This window comes from Scylla paramamosain, chromosome 8 (genome assembly GCF_035594125.1).
Source record: "Scylla paramamosain isolate STU-SP2022 chromosome 8, ASM3559412v1, whole genome shotgun sequence".
Classification (NCBI taxonomy): domain Eukaryota; kingdom Metazoa; phylum Arthropoda; class Malacostraca; order Decapoda; family Portunidae; genus Scylla; species Scylla paramamosain.
This window is the reverse complement of record NC_087158.1, coordinates 15,832,040-15,847,039: the sequence shown is the minus strand read 5'-3', so window position 1 is coordinate 15,847,039 and position 15,000 is coordinate 15,832,040. Positions and strand designations below refer to the sequence as shown.

Genomic DNA, 15,000 nt, shown 5'->3' with positions numbered 1-15,000 from the left:
GGGTGAGAGGGAAAGAGAGGGACGGAAGGGTGAGAGGGAGGGAGAGGGAGGGAGGAAGAGGGATGAGAGGACGAGAAAGGAGGGAAGAAAGCTGGTATACGTACAAAGAAGATGGAAGGAACGAAAAAGAGGATGAGTTGCAGAGAGAGAGAGAGAGAGAGAGAGAGAGAGAGAGAGAGAGAGAGAGAGAGAGAGAGAGAGAGAGAGAATATGACTTGGGTAGAACACAAAGAAAGATGATGATGTAGAAGAAAGAAAACGGAGAGAAAAAGAAATACACCCTAGTTGTTGAGTGAAGCAAAAAAAATATTTTAAGAGTCAGTAATTGTTGGATTGACTGACTGACTGATTGCTTGATAGATGGCGTCTGGCTGGCACAGTGGACGCGCGCCTGGCTGCTGTACTGTGGTTAGGAGTTTGAGACCATCTCAGGCTCATGTTTTTTCACTGTAGCCAAACCTTAGAATTCCCATGAGCAAGGAAGGGATGGAGAGGTCGCGAGTTGAGGGTAAGCCACCAGGTCTTCCTACTCACGCAGCCATAGTCTAAAATAGCTCAGGCCAGTATTCTGAAGCGCTTTGCTCTCACCACGACTGCTTTCAAAGGCCACAGATATAAGTAACCGGATTTTCCAGAGTGTTTCTCCTGTTAACAATGTAGAAATCTCGTTAATCTGTCACTGGAAATATAAAAATACCCTTGAAAATTTGTGCAACTTCAGCTACAAGAGATTTTTTTTAATACAGTGGAGGTGCGGCGCAGAAGTGTTTCAGAATTATGGTCATCAGTCGCACGTGGGGGAAGAGGAACCCCGGGACGAGTAGGTATGTCTTCGCACCTTCCCTTCGCTCCGTGGACCATATCCTGAAACACTTTTGCGCCGCATCTCCACTACTTCCCAAAGGCTCTAGTTGAAGTAACACTGGTTTAAATTTTAAGGATGTTTATATGGTTCTAGTGACAGATAAACACGATTTATACATCATTACCAGGAGAAACACCTATGAGAACCCGATTAATCATCTCTGTGGCCTTTGAAAATAGTCGTGGTGAGAGAGAGAGAGAGAGAGAGAGAGAGAGAGAGAGAGAGAGAGAGAGAGAGAGAGAGAGTAAAGCGCTTCTCAGTAATGTCCCATCACTCACTAGCAATCTTTGATGTAAGTTCCCTCAACGACAGAATCACACAACGCCGTGAAGAAAAAGCAAACAGGTGTCAAGGCAGGAGCTACAAAGGGCACCTCGAGGACAAAGGGAAAAGAAGTTAGTGTTTGTAAAGGGCAGCAGCGGTGGAGAGCAGGGTACGTAGGATAGCAGGATGGTGTCTGAAAATAGGACACACTTGCAGCTGAGAGGATGAAGTGAGAGTGGATGTGAGAGGGAGCGAAGGGATTAAGGCGAGAGAGAGAGGGAAGGATTGGAAGATTTTACCTAGAAAGGGAGAGAAGGGAGGAGTGTGACAGGTTTTAGAAGAGAAGGCGAGAAGGAGAGAAGGAAGAACAAATTTGGAAAGAAAGAGAAGAGGAATGACAGGCTGTAGAAGGGAGATTAAATAAAAGGAAAGAAGGGATTATGAATTTTAGAAGGGAAAGAGAGAAGGAATGAGAGATTTAAAAAGACAAAAGAGAAGACAAAAAAGAACAAAATTTAGAGAGGAAGGAGGAAAGGAATAACATATTTAGAGAGAAGGGAGAGAGAGAGAGAGAAGAACAAAATTTAGGAAGGAAGGAGGGAAAGAATGACAACATTTAGAAAGGAAAGAGAAAAGAGATGACAAGTTTATAAAGGAGAGAGGGAAGGAACAATGAAATTCAGAAAGGAAAGAGGAAAAGACTGACAGATTTAGAAAGAAGGGAGAGAAAGAAAAACAAAAATTTAGAAACGAAAGAGATAAAGAATGACAGATTTTTGAAGGAAAGAAGAAAAGAACAAAAAAAAAACACTGGATAACAAGGATGGGGAAAAAAAAATTTCAAAAAGAACTAAGAGACAGGGGGACGTGATAATTTTTCAAAGGGTTAAGGAATCAGAGGCGTGACAGCTTTTAGAAGAGTGAAAGGGAGGGAAAAATGGCAGTTTCTAAAAGAGACAATGGAAGGAGGGAGAGTAAGACGCTAAAAGAGAAGAAAGAAAAAAAAATGAAGGTATTGGCAGGTCTTTGTACTGAACAGACTTGCAGAGTGAAAGTAAAGAAGGAGAAACATGAAAAGGGGATTGAAAATAAAACGTACTGTAAAAAAACAAGAAGAATGATATGTAAGGAGGGAGTGAAGAAGTAAGAAGGATAGTGAGAGTAGAGTGACAAGCCGGGGAGAGGTGAGGGAACAATAAGCCAGTCAAGGGTACAAAAAGTGATAAAACCAGAGAGGTGAGAGAAGTGATATTACACAAATAGTGATGAAAAAAAGAAAGAGATAAGAAAAGTGATAAAACAAGGGAGAGAGAGAGAGAGAGAGAGAGAGAGAGAGAGAGAGAGAGAGAGAGAGAGAGAGAGAGAGAGAGAGAAATTGAAAAACCAAGTAAAGATACAAAACAAGAACGATAAACCAGAGAAAACTGAAAAAAGTAATAAAAGAACAATAAACAAGTGATAAAACCAGAGAAAGAAGAGAGAGACAAAACTAGTAAAGCAAGCAAAGGTAAAACAAGACCAACATTCAGAGAGGAGATCCACAAATCAATATACCACGCTGTGACAAACCCAATGGAAAGTTACCTGAGCGGGGCGCGACTCACCTCGAATGCAAACACAGCTTGTCAAGGGCGGGGGCGTGAGGGAAGGGGTGGGCGTGATGGAACCCCTCGTTGTGGGCGTTGTCTGACCACATGGCGCCCTCCTCTGTGGGGGGAGATAGAGAGGCGTTAGGAAAAAGACGGGAAACGTTTATGAAGGTAAAGAAATGGTTACAAAATTAAGGGAGGAAAAAATTTTGATTGATTGACTGATTGAGTGAGTGAGGGAAGGAGGGAGGGAGGGAGTAGTCAATCAGTCAGTTGGCCAGTGAGTGAGTCAGTATGTGGGTGAGTGAGTTAGTCAGTCAGTCAGTCAGTCAGTCAGTCAGTGAATAAGTGAATGAGGGAGGGATTGAACAAGTAAGTAAACGAGTGAGTAAATGAGTGAGTGAGTAAATGAGTAAAGTGAGTAAAAAAAAAGAAACCACAGACAATGAAATTAAGAATTAAGGGAAAGAGTAATAACTGACTGACTGACTGACTGAATGAATGAATGACTGATTGTATTGGCCAACTAACTGACTGGCTGGCTGAGTTATGAATGTAAAGGAGGAGAGGGACAATAATAACAGAAAGAGAAAATGAGAAATACAGATAGGAAAATATCGAAAAGAAAACGAGGAATTAACGGAAAGCAGATAAGAAGGTACTACAAAAGAATAAAGGAACGAACGGGGAAATAAAAGGATACGCAGAATTGATAGTAAACATGGGGAAGGAAAAGGATAATTAGAAGAGAAGAAGATAAAGAGGAATTAGTAAGGAAGGGACATATAGATAAGGGAAAGAGGAAATATCTGAAGGGAGATAGAGGTACTAAAAGAGAGAGAGAGAGAGAGAGGGGGGAAGAGAAGATAATTAAAAAGAAAAAGACGAGAGACAATGAACACAAATAAAAACGAGACAGAAGATAAAGCAGAAAGTAACAAGTGTGCGAAAGAAAAGAAGAAAGAAACAACATGATAAAGGCAGGAGGAAGTTAATATAGGCTTAACTTTGCGCAACAGGTAAGAACAAAAAAATATTAGGATGAAACGATAGGCCTAATGGAGACACACACACACACACACACACACACACACACACACACACACACACACACACACACACACACACACACACAACAAGTTCTCTACGAAAGAGGAAGACGAAAGGATGGAGAGAGAAAAGAATAAGGACGAGGAGAAACAGCTGGAGGGGAAAAAGGAAGAGGAGGAGGACGACGAAGAGGAGAGGAGGAGGAGGAGGAGGAGGAGGAGGAGGAGGAGGAGGAGGAAGAGAGGAGGAGGAGGAGGAGGAGGAGGAGGAGGAAACAGTAATAAAGGTACAAGACTTGAAGCGCAAGTTCCTCTCTCTCTCTCTCTCTCTCTCTCTCTCTCTCTCTCTCTCTCTCTCTCTCTCTCTCTCTCTCTCTCTCTCTCTCTCTCTCTCTCTCTCAGGAGGATTACAGAAAGAAAGATAAGCAAGGAAACCCAAACGATTTCCATAATTAGAGAGAGAGAGAGAGAGAGAGAGAGAGAGAGAGAGAGAGAGAGAGAGAGAGAGAGAACCTGTGGGAGTTAATCTGCAGAGAAGTTTATAATTATCTGATGCGTAAATGTAATCCTCCTCCTCCTCCTCCTCCTCCTCCTCCTCCTCCTCCTCCTCCTCCTTCTCCTCCTCTTCCTCTTCCTCCTTCTCCTTCTCTTCTATCTCCTCCTTCGACCACGGAGGAGGAGGAGGAGGAGGAAAACTGGGACTGGAGTACTTGTTGGTAGGGTGAACATGTAAGGAGAGAGAGAGAGAGAGAGAGAGAGAGAGAGAGAGAGAGAGAGAGAGAGAGAGAGAGAGAGAGAGAGAGAGAATGCATGGTGTCTGATTGCCCTCGAGATGGGACAAGTTAAATCACGTGAAGGGAGGAGGAGGAGGAGGAGGAGGAGGAGGAGGAGGAAATAAGAAGCACTGTTAGAGAAAGCAGGGAAAAGAATCAGGGTCTGAAGAAGAAGAAGAAGAAGAAGAAGAAGAAGAAGTGAGAGATAAAGGAAGGAGAAGAGGGAAGTAAGATTGGAAGAGGAAAGGAAGGAAAAAAAAACGATAAAAGGAAAGGAATTGATTAAGGAAGATGAAAAGATGAAAGGGAAGGAAGGTAAAAATCACGAAAATGAGATAGACAAAATGAAATAATGATGAAGGGAGGAGCAAGGAAAGAAGATTGGAAGCAGAGAAGAAAGATGATTAAGAAGAAAGTGAAGAGAAGAAAGAAACAGATATTAAATTTCTGGTGTCTTTTATTTTACTTCTTTTTTTTTTTTTAATATCTCCCTCTTCATTATTTTACTTTCTCTTTCGTCTTCTTCCTCTGACTTTTTGTACATTCATTCTTATCTTTAAAACTTCCTTTGATTTACTTCGTCCAAGAATGAAGGGGAACATTTTTACTGTAAATATTGATATACTTTTGTTATTATTATTATCATCATTATCTGTCCTTAATCTACAATAACTTAGCATTACCTTCCCTTTCCTTACTGAACCTAACCTTACTTTATATCAGGTCTTACTAAATCAATCCTAACCTAACCTAACCTCCCTTTACCTCCTTTTGCCTTACCTCGCCATTCCTGCTGAACCGCTTAAAACCAAACCTGAACTATTCCTGTCTTACATAAACAAACTTGGGTCTGGTCTAAGCTCCCCTAACTAAAGGCCAGCTCACATCTTGATACCGTGAACAATACAGAACGATGTTGTGCTTCCATCCTTTCATGCTCGCCAATGTATCCCATAATTCCTCTCCATTGAGCACAAAAGCCAAGTTCTCTGTTTACAATCCTGCATGTCGAAGGTCGATGGTTTGTCCCTCACCTCATATTAGGTAGTGTAGTTCATCACAGCCTCTTTAGGGACAGTAAGTCTGCTGCTGTTTGCTCTTCATTTCTATGTAGAGGGGTGGAAGTTAATGGTATTTATGTACGTACCATATGTTACTACTACTATTGCTACTACTGCTACTACTACCACTACTACGTACGCATTTATATCTTCGCTAGTAACTAGACAATTTCCCCCATAATGACCTATGACTATTTAGGCACTTACTACAGTCTCCTGAACACTTCCGTGGCCTAAAAATGACAAAACTAACCTTCATTTCTCCCTTTATGTGTGTCCATGAGAACGATGTCTAGAACAAATGAACATAATGAAATAAGGGAAGCTAAAAGAAGCCGTCAGGCCTACACGTGGCAGCTCCTGCATGAAACATACCTGCTTGTTTCCACCTGTCTTCCTCATCCATGAATATACTTAATCTTCTCTTAAAGCTCCCAAATGACTCACCACTAGCCTGGTTACTGAGTCCATTCCATTCATCTACCACTCTGAGAACCAATTCTTTACTATCTCCTTTAAAAAATTTGTCAAGCTTGAACTCTATCTATTTCTTGGCTTGTCCTCGCTGCTGATCCTGAGAATTTCACAATTTTACTTATGTCACCCTTATCATCTACCCAATACTACTTAAAGACTTCTAACAGGTCCCCTCTTATCATATGGCTCTCGAAAGAATGCAAATTTAAGTTTCAATCTCTCGTAAGCAATACTTCTCACTGCTTTTTGTAACTAAGGAGGAACACAGCAGAGAAATGGTTTGTATTGTGTTGTCCCTGTGTTGCACCTCCTCGCTGTGTTACGCCGCCCCACGCTGTGCTCACATACTCGTATCTGGCGCGCCGTCTTATCGTGGCCCGGGCTGGTTTGCGCAGCGGGAGTGAAAGAGGCAGCCACATGCAGGCCCTCTCTCCCTGTTCTCCCAATCTCCTCCCCTCGCATTCCTTTCCTCCTTCCTCGCGTTCCCTCACCTCCCTCCCTCTCCCCCTCCCTTCTTCCACGCGTTCCCTCACCTCCCTCCTTCCCTCCCTCCCTTCTACCCCTGCATTCCCTCCCCTTCCTCGTCCCTCCACTTTCTCCACTCCCCTCACATTCCCTCACCCCTTCTCTCCCTCCCTCTCTCTCATCCCCTGCAATCCTTCACCTACCCCCTCTCTCCCCCTGTCCACTGTCTCCATCTAAGCTCCTGCCAGCTGATAGCACGGTCCAAAACACACACACACACACACACACACACACACACACACACACACACACACACACACGTATACTTGACATATGAGGAGGAGGAGGAGGAGGAGGAGGAAGAGGAGGAGGAGGAGGAGGTCACTTATATATATCACTGCACTGACACAGTTATCTGCAGTGTGGAGGAAGAGGAGGAGGAGGGAGGTAAAGGAGGGGGAGAGAACATAAGGAGAAACATGAAGGGAGAGGGTACTAAGAGAAGGAGGTGGAGGAGAAGTGGAGGGGGAGGAGGATGAGGAGGAGGAGGAGGAGGAGGAGGAGGAGGAGGAGGAGGAGGAGGAAGCAGTTTGGTGAAGAAAGAAAGGCAGACGTGGGTTTGACGACAAGCAGAGAGCGAGAGAGAGAGAGAGAGAGAGAGAGAGAGAGAGAGAGAGAGAGAGAGAGAGAGAGAGAGGGAGGCATATTGGAGGGCAGTGAGTAGAAAGAAGAGGGGGAAGATGAGAAGTAAGAGGAAGAAGAAGAAGAAGAGGAGGAGGAGGAGGAGGAGGAGGAGGAGGAGGAGACTTCATTGAGGGCTGAACGTGAGGGCGTGAATGCGCGGCGGGTGAATCCTTAGATGAAGGAGAGAGGAGGAGGCGGAGGAGGAGGAGGAGGAGGAGGGAGGAGAAGGTTTGTTAGCAGAACCATAATTAAGATGTTAAGGAGATGAAAGCAGGAAGGAGAAAGGAGAAGATGATAAGAACGAGAATGAAAAATAAAATGAGGAACAGAGGAGGAAGAGAAGGAGGAGGAAAATTAATATGAAAGCGGGGAAAGGGATAAGAATGAAATGTATAATAAAAAGGAGAATATACGAGGAAGATAATAAGAGGTGGAGGAAGAAGAGGAGGATAAGAGGAATGGCATAACGAGGAGGAAGAAGAGGAGGAGGAGGAGGAGGAGGAGGAGGAGGAGGAGGAGGGGAAGCAAATTAAGATTATAATTATTCAACAAGGTCAACTCCAGCACGTCCAACACACACATACACACACACACACACACACACACACACACACACACACACACACACACACACACACACACACACACACACACACACACACTGTTGACTTATTCAGAATGTAAATCAAGGTTTAGTGTAGCCAATTTGTTTGGAACACGTGAGAGAGAGAGAGAGAGAGAGAGAGAGAGAGAGAGAGAGAGAGAGAGAGAGAGAGAGAGAGAGAGAGAGAGAGAGAGTACCCGTAATGCATATATAATAAGATTAAAAAGGTATGTTTCTCTCTCATACCCTCAATTTTTCTCTTTCAATTTTTACTTCTCCATTTTTTCCTCATAGATTTTTTTCTCTTCCCCCTTTTACAACATTTTCTCTCTCTCTCTCTCTCTCTCTCCTCTCTCTCTCTCTCTCTCTCTCTCTCTCTCTCTCTCTCTCTCTCTCTCTCTCTCTCTCCTCATTCACTCTCTTTCTCACTCGATTTAACTTTCCCCGTGATAAGGTCAAGTAATCATTATATAAAGCGCCTCTTGGACCTTGACAGACGTACGTGTTTCGTTCCTGTCGAGCTTGATGAGTGGCTGCGAGTGAGAGGTGTGAGAGTGAGAGGTATGAGAGGGGAGAGAGAGAGAGAGAGAGAGAGAGAGAGAGAGAGAGAGAGAGAGGGAGAGGGGAGAGGGAGAGAAGAAAGAAAGACAAAGGGGGACTGAAGAAAGAAAGGAGGGATGAAGGGAAGTGTTCGTTTGACATTCTGCTCTCTCTCTCTCTCTCTCTCTCCTCTCTCTCTCTCTCTCTCTCTTGCATTCATATACATCTACATATTAATAGATTACCGTGTGTGTGTCTGTCTGTGTGTGTGTGTGTGTGTGTGTGTGTAGGAGACAAGCTGATAGATACTCAATTTCTACCCGCTTCTATCTCCCTGCTATCCATCCATCCATCCATCCATCACGTACACCACCGCCGCTTCTACACACACGCCCCTCTGACTCCCCTGCGCCCCTTCAATCACCCGCCCCTCTCTTTGACGCGCCCTGCCTCACGCCGGCACTAATCATCACTCGTTTCGTTCATTCACACCCGCATCCACCCGGCCTGTTGCTTATCTTAGGCCTTGAACTGCCGTGAACTGTTTGAGACACTGTATGGTTGAGTTAGTGAGGGGAAATATAACTAGAGTCTTTAGAAAACGTAAAATTAAGGCTCTGCTCTGCTCTCTTACCCCGATTATTTTCAAAGGTCACAGAGATGATTAGCCAGGTTTTCAAGACTGTTTCTCCTCTTAATAATGTAGAAATCATATCAGTCTGTCACCCAAATTGTAAAAAACGCCCCCTAAAATCCCGTGCAGCTTTAACTAGAACCTTTTGAATGTAGTGAAGATGCGGCACGGGAGTGTTTCAGAACAGGGTCCTCAGTGCATGATGAGTGTGCATGTCATGTGATGGGTTGTAGTGCCACTGATATAATTTTGAGGGATTTGAGGTTGGTTTAGTGATGGAAAATGTAACTATAGTCCTTAAAATATACGTATATATGACAGTACACGATCACTACTTTTTGGTGTGGGGGTGTTCTGTATGTACTCTGAATCTGATAACGACAATTTGAGAAAGTCTACTGTTGATTCAGTAAGAGAAAATACAATCATGGCCCTTGAAGTATATGATCAGACACTCAATCATTCATTTTGTTATGGGGGAAAGTATATATACTCTTAGTTTGAAGATGACAGTTAATTGAGAAACGCTTACTGTTGATTTAGTGAAGAAAAATATAACTATAGTCCTTGAAATATATGTAATTCAGTAGACAACCAGTCCTTTGCTGTAAGGGTTGTACTGTTAATTTGTTAATTTGCTAATGACGATTTAAGAAGCTCAACGATTGATTAAGTGAGGAAAAATGTAACTCCAGCCTTAGAATTATGACAATGTTATCACTCCTTTTCCTTTGAGTAGTGTTCCTTGGTATACTGTTTGTACTCAGACCTCTGCACTATTAAGCTGAGAAGCCATTGCAGCTGATACATTAAGCAAATGTGCTGTATATATGCAGCATGTTACACTCAGAGCTTAAAGGGAAGGAGAGGACCGTTAAAACTCTATACAGGGAGAGTATCTCAAGGTAGAGAGATACTGAATAACGATTAACATATGAGTGTTACTCTCTCCCTCCTCTTCCTCTCCTAAGGCAGTCCAGTGTAGCCTCTCTCTCTCTCTGCGTCTCCTTTTCTCCTCGCCCCTTCATCTCCTTCCCTCCTCTTTAAGCCCGTGTCAATGTATGGTGTGTGTACATTATATATAGTGTGTAAAGAGGAAGGGGCGGGAGGGAGGGAGGAATGGAGAGAAGGAAGGGGTAAGAGGCGAAGGGCTATCAGAAGGAAGGGAAGGTGAGTGCTGGCAGGAGGACGGGGGAAGGGTAGAGGGGCTTGGAAGTGAAAGAAGCGAGGTAGAAAAGCTGGAGAGAGCGGAGGAGGAGGAGGAGGGCAGGGTGTAGAGGGAGAGAGGGAGAGGGGGACAGCTGATAACAAAAGGGTGAGAAAAAAGGCATAACAGAAAAGGCTAAGGAGGGCGGAGGGGAGGGGTAGTTGAAGCCTAAAAGGGAGGAATTATATACTGTAGATCTTAGGAAATAAGAAGGTGAGTAGAGTGGGGATGGATGAGTGCTCCCTGTGTGTGTCAGTCAGTCAGTCTGTCAGTTAGTCAGTCCACCGGTTAAAATTAGTTAGTCTGTGCGTCAGTCTACTAGGTAAGCAGTAGGTCAGGTAGTAAGTTATTTAGATATTAGTTTAGTTCTTTGCTTAGTCGGTCAGTTTAGCAGTCAGTCAGTTAGTCAGTCAGTTAGTCAGTCAATTAGTTAGTTAGGAAGTTAGACAGTTTGCTGCTCATTCATTCAGTCATTCACACAGTCTCATTCAGCCAGTCATTTGCTTATGTAGTTTGTTGCCTATAGTCAGACAGCCAGTCAGTCAGTCAGTCAGTCATTCAGTCAGTCAGTCATGTGGTTAGGTCATTCGTACCTTAGTTAGTCAGTCATTTACTTAGTCACTGAACCAGCCAGTCATACACACACACACACACACACACACACAGAGAGAGAGAGAGAGAGAAAGCAAGGAATACAGAAATGGAGCTCAAATAAGATTTACACTCAAAAATGGCACGTAAAAAAGTTATTAAAGGTCAGAGGAGAACAGGTCTCGGTCCTGGCCTTAATCTCGGTCTCGGTCTCGGTCTTGGTCTTGGTCTTGGTCTTGCATCATTAACTTTCTCGGTCTTGGTCTCAATCTTACATTATTAACTATTTACAGAACGCAAGAAAGAGCGAGCGAGCGAGCGAGAGAGAGAGAGAGAGAGAGAGTTGGGAGAGGTAGCAACGTTTCTGTGTTTAGCCTCGTAACATACCAACAGCTTGTATAACCCTGAATAACCTTGTATAACCTGTAATGTGAAACCTCTCCCACCTTGCCGCCACCACGAGTATACCCTTATCAGTCATCTGCTTGACCTCACCTGGCCAGCACCTTGTATAACCTTGAATAACTTGTATCATTTAGTGTGTTGTGTAAGGCCACCACCGGTCCCACTTGCCAGTATGAGGGCCCTTCTTGCCCCTTCCGAGGAGAGCTTACCAGTATTCTGAACCCTTGCTCTGTCTCCTGACACTCAGGGAACATCGGCAAGTATTCTTAAACCCCTTCCCTGCTGTCTTAGGTGTCCTTCCATGTGTTCTTTTACTGGTGTGGTCGTCTGTTGGTGATGTTCTGATGTGTATGTATTGTATGCATGGTTGTATAGAAAAAAAGGGGAATAACGGGATAGTTTTATTTATTTATTTATTTATTTATTTATTTTAGGCAGCAGAACTGTTTAGCATGCTTTACTACAAAAATAAGTGTCTGAAAATTTGTAGGAAATTGTGTGGAAAAAATGTTTTAGGTTTTAAAATATTAACCACAAACCACATTGTCTTTTTTTTTCCTGGAGCCACCCACAAGCGTCTTACTGGCTGAACATTGGGGAAACCTATTTTCATTATTATCATTATTATTATTATCATTATCATTATTATTATTATTATTAGCCATATATAAGCATCTAATCCATTCAACAAAGGGAATTTTTTTTTCCCTTTTTATTCCTTCTCTTTCTTGCATGTGATTATAAAGATTTTGTATCGTGCCATTTGTGTTGAGAGCTATTTTATATCGTAGTGTAAGAGTAACTTAATAATCGCTTTGTTCTCTCATAAAAACTATTTCCATTAGCCACAGAGATAATTACCTGGGTTCTCAGTAATGTTTATTATTTTTTTTTAAGGATGATACAGAATTCTAGTTAAGCTACCACTGGAAATCATGCTAACACCCTGAAGGCTCCAAAGATTTGTACTAGATTCTTTTTAAACAAATCAAAATAAAGGGCAGAGACGTTTGATAATGCAGATCCTTATGTTTGCCTGTATATGAAAAAGGTGACACTCTTTAATTGCTAATAGCGGCATGATATCTGTTACTTCATGTGAATAGCCCTTAGACACTTATACTTTTTATTTCCTATTTGAAGATATGTCCATGCTTTTGTTTTATTTTATTATTATTTTATTTGTCTGTTTATTCATTCATTTATTTTTATTTTTTACTTGTGTATTTTTTTTTTTTTTTTTGGGGTGGGGGGGGCCACTATAAAGTCTACACATGCACAAAAGTATTTCAACCATACGATCCATCCTTTTGTTATCAGTGCCTTTTATAATTATGCTCTACGTATATTTACACCTGACACAAGACAGCTGTGAAAACTATCGACCAATTCTATAGACGGGGGAAAACCATCGACCAATTTTATAGACGGGGAAAACATCGACCAGTTTTATAGACGGGGAAACCATCGACGAAACCTGTACGTGGGAAAGGATATCTAAAGAAAAATATTATGAAACTTAAGGGGACGCCGCACCGCCCAGAATGCTGTTAGGAAGGCGAGCAGAAGGCTAATAAAGAACTCACTAGTTTCCGCTTAAATTTTAAAACTCCATTTCTCCTCCACTCAGCGGCACGTAAAGGCAGCTTATGCTTTCGTGTATATGAGGACGGTAAAATAAATAAAGCCGAGAATGGGGTAATAAAGAACACGATAGTTTCCGCTTGAATATAAAAGCTTGTTTCTTCTCCACTCAACAGCACTTAAGAAAGCATATTTGTTCTTTTTTTTTTTTTTTTCGTGGAGGGTGAAATATGTAAGAGGCCTGAGAGGAGTTAATAAAGAACACAATAGTATCCGCTTAAAACTCCTCTTCGTTTTCTATAATAGGTTGGCCTCCAGATGGCAGGACTATATACAGGCTTCATAGTTCAGACTCCTTGCTTCGAACTTTACTGAATCATCTCCTCCTCCTCCTCCTTCTCCTCCTCTTCCTCTTCTTCCATCTCTTCTTACATTTGTCTCTCTCTCTCTTGTACTGATTCCAGACGTAGTGATGAATGACAAGAAGGAAAACTGAAAGAAAACGGAGGTCGAATCTCTAACTGCGAACCCATCAAGAGTTAAAGATGTGATTCTCTCTCTCTCTCTCTCTCTCTCTCTCTCTCTCTCTCTCTCTCTCTCTCTCTAAGGACAGGTTATCTTCCCGCCGCAGGAGGTCGTGACGTCAGGATAGTAATGGAGGAGAGTGTGTGTGTGTGTGTGTGTGTGTGTGTGATCACATGTTGGCGTCGTGATCACTCACTATTACTTTCCCGAAGAGAGCTTACGTCTGTGTGTGTGTGTGTGTGTGTGTGTGTGTGTGTGTGAGAAAGAGAGAGAGAGAGAGAGAGAGAGAGAGAAGAAAGCAAAAGCGGAGATTAAGGATTTTCCGGTATAATCTGAGGCGTAATGCTTAAAAACGGAGGTGTATATAACAGAAACACAAGGAAGGAAGAGGAAAAAAAGTAATGTCATTTCCTGCTTTCTTCCCACCGGGATAACTGTAATGGCGCTCAGGATGTGCTGCACGAGGCTCACACACTTTACTGCACCCTGAAAAATTAAGCCCTGACTTTTCGTTGCATATTACTCGTGGCTAAGACTTGTTGTATATTATTTGCAGAGGAAGGTAATGGCGGGATAATCCATTCTTTCGGTCCTGCCTCGCTCTGTTCTGTTCTATTCTTGGCCACGGCATTTACCAGTAGTAGTAAATAGTTCAGCATGTAGCCAGGTTCTATTCTGATCTGTTCTCCGGTGCATAGTTTACCAATAGTAGTAGTTCGAGGAGTATATGGAGAGAAGGATGCTGACGATGGATCTACCCAGCAGGAGAAAAAGGGAACGACCTAAGAGAAGGTTTATGAATGCAGGCAAAGGACGTGCATGTAATGGGTGTGGCTGAGTAAGGCGCAGGTTACCGGGCGGCATTGGAGGTTGATCCGCTGTGGAGACACCTGACGGGAACAGCCGAGAGAAGTTAGTTCAGTAGACACCTTCGTTATACACCCAGCTCTTGTGGTATGTCTTATCCTCATGTTATTCTTATTTGTGATTCTTATTCCTGCGTTATCTCAGCGCCATGTCACCTCACTGCTGCGGCGCAAACATTCAATTCATCCCGCGTAGTTTCCGTGGCCTCCATGATGTACTCACCCGCTGGTCTGAACCGCGCTCAGTGAAGCCTCGAGCGGGCTCATCGAAGCGTGACTAAATTCGTGTGATCATTGACCCTTAGCCGTTTATATTTCCTCCGACTCAAAATTTAGATGCAAGCTGATTGAATGAAATAGCATCTGACGGAGCAACAGTCACGTGTCGCCTCCTCAGATTTCATAAGGTGGTCTGGAGCAAGTTTACGGTGTGATTTTGAAAGAACCACAGAGACCAGGAGGAGGAGTCGATTGGTTCAAGTTGCTCGGTGACCTTGTTATTTTGTCTTTTTTTTTTTATTTTCTTATTTATGCATTTGTTTATCTATTTCATTTATTTTGTATATCTATTAAGTTTAATTGTTCATTTATCTTTTCGTTGTTGTTCGTCAGTAATATTGTCAAGAGTTATACAAATGAAGCAATGAGTCAAATAGTGAAGCACCCATTTACAGCCACGACTCGACACACAAGGGAGGGAGGGAGGGAGGGGGGAGAGAAACTGTCAGTCTGTCAGGCATCACATTCACATCAGTCTGGCGTCACGACTTCTTGCGGCCTGTGTTTAGACTGCCTTTCAGGAACGTTGGCTGTTATT

At 42.9% G+C, this 15,000-nt stretch overlaps 1 protein-coding gene and 1 long non-coding RNA gene across 4 annotated transcripts in view; one reads left to right on the top strand and one right to left on the bottom strand.

Annotated features, from left to right (window-relative positions):
- Positions 1–15,000, top strand: part of LOC135102860 (uncharacterized) — a 195,846-nt gene that overhangs the window by 140,045 nt on the left and 40,801 nt on the right. The gene's annotated exons all lie outside the window — the stretch shown is intronic.
- Positions 1–15,000, bottom strand: part of LOC135102859 (uncharacterized) — a 64,306-nt gene that overhangs the window by 12,959 nt on the left and 36,347 nt on the right. The window contains exon 2 of the mRNA XM_064008451.1: positions 2,734–2,836. Coding sequence (XP_063864521.1) covers positions 2,734–2,825 — 92 coding nt within the window. The 5' untranslated portion in view covers positions 2,826–2,836. The remainder of the gene's footprint in view (positions 1–2,733; positions 2,837–15,000) is intronic.